The 7,554-nt window shown below is 36.2% G+C and overlaps 1 protein-coding gene across 1 annotated transcript in view; it reads left to right on the forward strand.

Moving 5' to 3' along the window:
• LOC139971827 (rab3 GTPase-activating protein non-catalytic subunit-like) overlaps positions 1 to 7,554 on the forward strand; it is a 29,990-nt gene that overhangs the window by 17,935 nt on the left and 4,501 nt on the right. The window contains exons 20-28 of the mRNA XM_071978583.1: positions 3 to 129; positions 1,113 to 1,274; positions 1,612 to 1,718; positions 2,680 to 2,746; positions 3,634 to 3,740; positions 4,176 to 4,250; positions 4,652 to 4,954; positions 5,804 to 6,058; positions 6,644 to 6,802. Coding sequence (XP_071834684.1) covers positions 3 to 129; positions 1,113 to 1,274; positions 1,612 to 1,718; positions 2,680 to 2,746; positions 3,634 to 3,740; positions 4,176 to 4,250; positions 4,652 to 4,954; positions 5,804 to 6,058; positions 6,644 to 6,802 — 1,362 coding nt within the window. The remainder of the gene's footprint in view (positions 1 to 2; positions 130 to 1,112; positions 1,275 to 1,611; positions 1,719 to 2,679; positions 2,747 to 3,633; positions 3,741 to 4,175; positions 4,251 to 4,651; positions 4,955 to 5,803; positions 6,059 to 6,643; positions 6,803 to 7,554) is intronic.

A 7,554-nucleotide genomic window follows, 5' to 3' on the forward strand; every position in this document is an offset into this window, starting at 1 on the left:
AGGAGGCCGTATCAGAAATGTGCCGCCGTTATCCGAGATTCATGGAACCAGAGAACGGCCCTGTTCCAGCACCGATTATCGAATACGTTCCTTCAGTCTGCCTCAAGAAGCTACTGGAAGGAGGACGAGGTATTAACTAAGAAAGAAAAAAAAAAGGCTGTTCATGAAAAGTGCTCTTAAAAATATAAAATGGAATTTTCTCTGCTCACTTTAAATTTGCAACTTTTTTTCCTCTCTTGGGTATTATTTTTTTTTATTGTTTTTGCTATTTGCACCAAATTCTAATAATTTTACAAATTCTTCCAAGTGTTACTCAGAGTAGGACTTGCAAATATGATCAAACTGAAACTTTCAGATATTTTCAGCACAAAACAATTTCACTAGTAAGCATTTTATGATTGGCAATTCCAATCCATTTGATGAATTCTGATGCCGTAATTATTACTATTAATCACTTTCAAATAGCATTTTTAAGATATCTAAAAGTTGTCAGCTTATTTCTTAACTGCTCGAAAGTGGACACTGTCAAGCTAAAGTGAACTGAATAATTTTCTGCATCTCGATATAAAAAATAGTTGAAAATATAATAATAATAATATATAGTTATGCCAAAATCACTGCAAAATGCTTGATTGATGTAACAGTTCTTAATGATCGAACAGGGTAAAGGAACTAGGAAGTAAAACTTAGAGTCATCATCTACAGAGTGAGACTTAATTCCAGCTGACACCCTCTTCTGTATTATGTCTTCAAGACACTGCCGTGTAAAATAAAAAATTCAGTTTTTGAATACATTGTACTTTAATTGTGCACATTTCAAATACAGTGTGCTGCTTTAAGGACACTTTTCATATTGTGCAGAAGCTTTTCAATTTCAAAAATATTTCGTCAGTCATGGCAAAAGAGATTGTTTAATTGCCTCTTTTGTCGACACAGTCTGGTGAATTGCAGACAATTGTGGACAATTGAGGACAATTTTGGAGAATTGAGGACAATTGCGAGAAAATGCGGACAGTACTAAGCATCAGTATTTAAGTCTTGTTGGTGCTGTTTTGTGGTTGTTTTTTTTTGGTCTGTGAGTCAAGCTTCTTTATTCATCTCTATCAATACAGGTGTATTCTCAGAACTAATAGCCAAGTGGGTTGCCCATCATCTGCTCCCACCTGCTTTCATCAATAGCATCACAGATGGTCGCCACCAGGTCTCGCAAGCCAAAAAGTCCAAAGATTCTGTCGCGGACAAAGAGACGGAGGAAGAAATAAGTCAGACAATCGGTGAGTTTGATCGCACAACTTTTGGATTAGTTTAACTTGATATTCAAATCGTTATTAATTAGGTCAATCCAAAAAAACTGGGACATTGAGTCATCTTGGATGTCCCTTGAAAATTTCTGAGAAAAATTTGGAGAGTAAAGACCTCAAGGAAAGTACTTTTTGAAAACTTCTAGCAATTATATCCATGCTGTAATTTGGGGCCTATACTGACTACTTTTAAGTAGTGAGTTTAACTTTGTTAAAGGAGGGAGGCCTGCACATATCAACATTAAAGATTGTTGTAAATATCCCAGTAATAGGTGCTGTCAGTATTGACACTTCAGACTTTCTTTTCTAGATGCCTTCCATTCGCTGTGTCAGAGGTTACCACACAGTCTGGAACAGGATGTCATGCAAGCCCATGCTGCCTGGGAGTATGTGGTACATTGGAACAAGAATGCAGAGGTACTAAAATATTAAAATTTCTCTTGTTTTACACATTCGCTTGATTAGATACTTAACGAAAGCATGACCGAGTTACGAGGTATGTACAGTGCATTCAAAAGGCCTTGTGAAAACCCAGGTTGTGGAATCAGTGATTTCATTGGTCTGATCAGCATTTTTAATTGAAAGCTTAAAAGGACGAGTACCTTTCCTCTAGTACTTCTTGCACGTAGGGCCTGTTTTTAATAATGTGTAGGTGCGCATGGATACTTTGTAACTTTTGAGGTTTTCTGAATAGCAAAGTTGTTTGTCCAACAAGAATGAAGTTAAAATGCAAGAAATGATTGCCTTCCTTTACTTTTCCTAAGATAGTAGTCTTGTAATATGTAATATTGTATAGTTCAAATGGCTACACGTTTATCTGACACCTACTTCACTTACTCCTTGAGTTTCTGTTTGTGACGACCATCTCCAACAAGTCATCAGTATTGCCTCCAAAGCCTAACATACTTAAGTTAATACAACAGCCTAACATACTTAAGTTACTAAAAAGCCTAACATACTTAAGGTACTACAAAGCCTAACATACTTAAGTTACTACAAAAGCCTTACATACTTAAATTACTACAAAAGCCTAAGATACTTAAGTTACTACAAAAGCCTAACATACTTAAGGTACAACAAAAGCCTAACATACTTAAGGTACAACAAAAGCCTAACATACTTAAGTTACTACAAAAGCCTAACACACTTAAGTTACTACAAGTGTTCTGAATTTATTTTACTGGAGGTGTTGACCTGCCTAAGGATAGCTTATGAGGCGTGTTACATGATATAATAGAGAAATGTTGAAGCCCGGGGGACAGATTGAGCCTTTAATGGGGACAAAATATTTTTAACCTTGCTAGCATATTTGGTTAGCAAGTCGATGACCCAAAAAAAAGGACAATTAACCTGGACTGTTTTTATGTTTCTCTTAAAGATTACATACTATTTACGACATGCTGTGGAACATCTACGTGTCATAAATAATCCATTGGTTCAACATGGTAAGTTTATTCACAAACCTTTACAAATTTTTTTCATAAATTGTTAGTGAATGAAAATTTTTCTTTCATTAGAGCTACCAAATTTCCATGTAATTTGTTGAAAAAAACCCTTTTAGTATTTACTTTATTTATCAGAGTTTCATGTCTTTGACATATCTTTTCTTAACGATTCATAGATTAACTGATTGGTCTTAAAGCATGTGGAGTAAAGCATCTAAACATAATTGCTCTGTTTGAACAGAATGTGATTTATGTACGGTCACTAGGAGTGATTTAATTTCTTGAAATTCTGTCTTATTAGCAGTTGGTTGCTGTGTAAAGCATAATATTTCCAACTTGAACAGAACCTGTAATGATTGTTGCACTTCAGGTCACAGGAAGTAAGCTTCAACAACTCCTTGAAAATGCATGTAACAATTTCAAAGAATCTAGACTAGACCTAGTCAAACCATATGCACCTTGGAATACTATGCATATCAGAATGGAGGCTGAAGTTGTTAAGTTGTTAGTGTCATTAAGCATTGAGGCTATGTACTTCATTACCACCTTAAACCATCAATTTTAGAGGGATAAGGAATAGTTCATAAAGTGTGTACAGACAGTTTGCCACTATTAATTTGAGTCACTCTGGTAGGAAAATGGAGTTGAGTAAATGAACCACAACCAGCTTATGAAGATTAACATTGTATTCTTTACAGGTGTGTGCAGTATGCTATGGCATACTGCACACACGTGTAAAGATTAACATTGTATTCTTTACAGGTGTGTGCAGTATATGTAATACTGCACACACCTGTATAGATTAATATTGTATTCTTTACAGGTGTGTGCAGTATGTTATGTAATACTACACACATCTGTAAAGATTAACATTGTATTCTTTACAGGTGTGTGCAGTATGCTATGGCATACTTTCCTAATCAAAAGAATTTCATCCGCTGCTTTTCTCATGGACAAGGTCGGTAAAGCCCCTAAAGACAGATTATGTAGAAGGGTGAGTCAATGATTTTTTTCTTTTCTTTTTGCTTGTCAAGTTCAAAAAAGAATCTCATTTTGATCTGTTGACTTCCAGCCTTTTGTTCAGGATGTGGACACGAGACAAACAGACATTCGTACTAGACATCACAAAAGCTGACTGTATGATAGTGTGCACTGTCACTATGTATTTATAAATAGCACCGTCTACTCCATAATTATGAAACCATCTTTTTTAGTCTGCTAATTTCCAATAAAACTTAAAACCAAGTTTATGAGCCATCCCCCCTCCCCATTCCCCTCTTGCGTCTCACCATGTGTCTGCATTTCCTTTCATGTAGGATGTTGGTCTTAGTGATACAGCTCTTTATTAGCCATGCCCCCCTCCCAATGCCCCTATCCCCCATCCCCTCCTCTTGCATCTCACCATATGTCTGCTTTTCCTTTCATGTAGGATGTTGGTCTGAGCGATACAGCTCTTCCTCTGTTTCTCGGAATATGTTGTGATGTTCTCGACATTCTCTACAAGGTGAGTCAAAGTTTTGTCGTCTCCAAATTATTTGCTTTAGCTTGATGACTTTACTTATCAAGTTTGTCCGATTTAGCTCTGGTGATGAGAAAAAAGTTGAAATAAACCTTGGTTCCTATAGTTGTTAGTTCTGAGTAGTATAAACTGCACCCATGGCTAGGGATTCATGATAGAGGCTGTTTGTAGTTATATCTCTCAATATATAGAACTTTTGATTGACAGTAATTTTTTAATTATTTTTTAATTATGTCGTAATCCTCTGTTTTAGCTAAATGAGTTGACTTAGAGACATCCTTGATTCTGGTCACTTGAAAGAGAGATCTGCTTTAAAATCATTTGTTAAGACATCTTTTTCATCTTTGTCGGTCATGTCTCTTCTTTCTCTCTAAACTTTCCCTCAGCTGGAGGAAGGGTCTGGTCTGACACCCATCATGGAGGTAGAAGACCTTTGGCAAAATATACACGGTCCTTCCTCATTGGTGGAGTTAGCCCTCAATCAACCGGAGGTCAATTCCCTATTGGTCGATCTTCATATACAACTCTGTTCCGTCATGTGGGCGATCATGGCCTTCCAACTCAAAGCTGTTAAAGTCCTGGGGCTCTTTGATTTTAGAAGCAAAGCCATTTTCTTCAAAGAGTTAAGTTACGCCTTCAAACCTTCCCAGACCGAGCCAGACCCGGGTCTCTTGAACACCAGACGAGAGGTAAGTCCATCACTGTGACGACCATGACGCATGAGCTGCCTTGATGTGATAGCTTGGTTGTTCGTTATTCTTTCATTCGTTATGTTTCCTTGCTTGAAGACTTATTTTTTCAAGTTGGCGTTCTATTAGGGTTGTACAGCGCTATTGAATACTTCGTAGATTTTAGCGCTTTATAAGTTCATTTATTATTTATTATTATTTTCTCTCCTGGTTTCTGTTTGTTTGGGTTTTGTCTAAGTCTGTTATCCTTTTCTCTTCAGATGACATATTTTCACAATGGCAAAGACTTTTTCCTTTATCTGCTTTATCCAGTGATTTTGCCTTTAGTTCCTAATTTAGTCTGTATGACCTGTTGACCAAAAGACCATTGGACTTTTTTCCCCCTGCAGGCTCAACTGTGAGCACATTCTATTAATGTACATATGTGCACATGCAGGCTATGTATTGTGTAACTTTACCTAGTAACTGGTGGCATCAGCTTGGGAGTGACACATGTCTATCCTTTCAAATGGTTAACGCCGGTGCCTTTCAATCATAAGGTCCCGAGTTCGAGTCACTTGAAGATTAATGTATGTCGTCCAGTTGCAGAGTTGTTGACAATTGACAATTCATAATCTTGGACGTTAAATATGAATGTAAGAGACTGACTATGGTCAGCTTGCGGCTTTGATAAGCCAATGATGGCTTCTTCGCGAGTTCCTGCTTGCAGGAGGATCTAAAAAGCATACATACATACAAGTGACTCAGTTTTAGCTCATATGTGTGGTGGAGACTCATCTAATCAGAAGTAAAAGGAAGGTATCGAGGAATTGACAACGACTTTTGTTTTCTTCACTCTCTCTTTGACAGTTCTTTAAGATAGTTTTATCATCTGCAATTGAGACGCTTCCTCCAAACTTTCCCCCGGAGGAATTCGAAGAGGTCGTCAATGGGGATTTATCCTCTCCGTCTCCTAGGCCTAGACCGGATAAAAACCATCCTTCTCAGACTTGGCCGACCAGAGTCTATTATCTAGCAGATAGTCTATTTGTGGAAACGGACACACTCAAAATGCATCATGTGTGCGAACTCTATCGCAGTGGCTATGACTCTCTGACTCCAGAGGTATGTATCCCATCGTCGTCTAGGAAACCAAGCAATTATCGATACATTTAACCGGCAACTGGAAAAGTAAAAATTAACTGTTAAGAATTTACCGAGATGTTTAGATGTAGAACTGGTTTCTGATGCTTCTTTTGTCGCAGTGACAATTCTATCATGATAACTGAGAATCAGTAGCCATCTCATATGTGAGTGTTTTCCGTCCTTCTTTCATTTGATATATTACTGTACGATTGGTTGATGAACTTGCCACAGTTTGATATTTTCTTTTTGATTTTTTCTTGTTTTTCTAAAGTTTCTGTACAAAAGTAAATTCCAGATAAGATGACTTTTCTGCACATATCCGGAGAGATGGTGGCTCACAATGCCCCCTTGCCCCAGCTGCCCCCAGAAAAAGTATACATATATATATATATATATATATATATATATATATATATATATATATATATATATATATATATATATATATATGTATATATATATATATACATATATATATATACACATATATATATACACATATATATATATATCAATATAAAGTATATTTTTCAAACCACAATTGATAATTACTTCTATTTTCAGATCTTAGTGACCATTTCAAACCAGACTCATTTGGCTACGCAGCTTATGCAAATTTTAGGTCAAAGGTTAGCACAGATGGTGATAACACCTGGAGACGCTGTCAGTGTAGAACGTCAGTCCAGACTTCCAGCATCTTTAGTGTCATGGTTGAAGACTTTGGTGAGTTTGCTGTTCTCTCTTGTTGAGAATTCTGTCATATCTTTGCCTTAATATAGTGAAAAGGAAAATAGCAGGATGGGCTAAGGGGACTAAACGTTTCAGATTTGTAACTGCTTTTGTCTGTCCAGAATCATTTCTTGACAAGTGTAAATATCAGCATTTATGAGAATATTTTAGACCTATGTGATGTTGAATCTTATGATGAAACCCTCCCCCCAAAACAGCTCTCAAAGGTTACAGAGTCACTAAAGATTTTAAATGTTTACTTGTTTGCTATTGTCTTTGTTTGTTATTTAATTTTCTTTGTTTGTTGTTGCTTTTTTGTTTGATATTGTTTTTCTTTGTTTGCTATTGTTTTTCTTTGTTTGCTTTTGTTTTCCATTGTATGCTGTTTTTTTTCTTTGTTTGTCAGTGTTTCTCTTTGTTAGCTATTGTTTTTCTTTGTTTGCTATTGTTTTCCTTTGTTTGCCAGTTTATCTTTTTGTTAGCTATCGCTTTTCTTTGTTTCCTATTGTTTCTCTTTGTTTGATGTTGTTTTTCCTTTGTTAGCTTTTGATTTTCTTTGTTTGCTATCATTCTTCTTGTTCATTAGTAGTGCTAGTACTTGGCAATGTTGTTGATGCAATGACAGTTTTTTAATTTCAATAATAATAATAATAACAGCATTGATGTCAGGATTAATACTCCGTGAATACTTTCTTCATGAAAGTTCCAAAAAAGGAAAACTAAGAGGTATCATCTCCTACTGGCAC

Source organism: Apostichopus japonicus, chromosome 8, assembly GCF_037975245.1.
Source record: "Apostichopus japonicus isolate 1M-3 chromosome 8, ASM3797524v1, whole genome shotgun sequence".
NCBI classification, from domain to species: Eukaryota; Metazoa; Echinodermata; class Holothuroidea; order Aspidochirotida; family Stichopodidae; genus Apostichopus; species Apostichopus japonicus.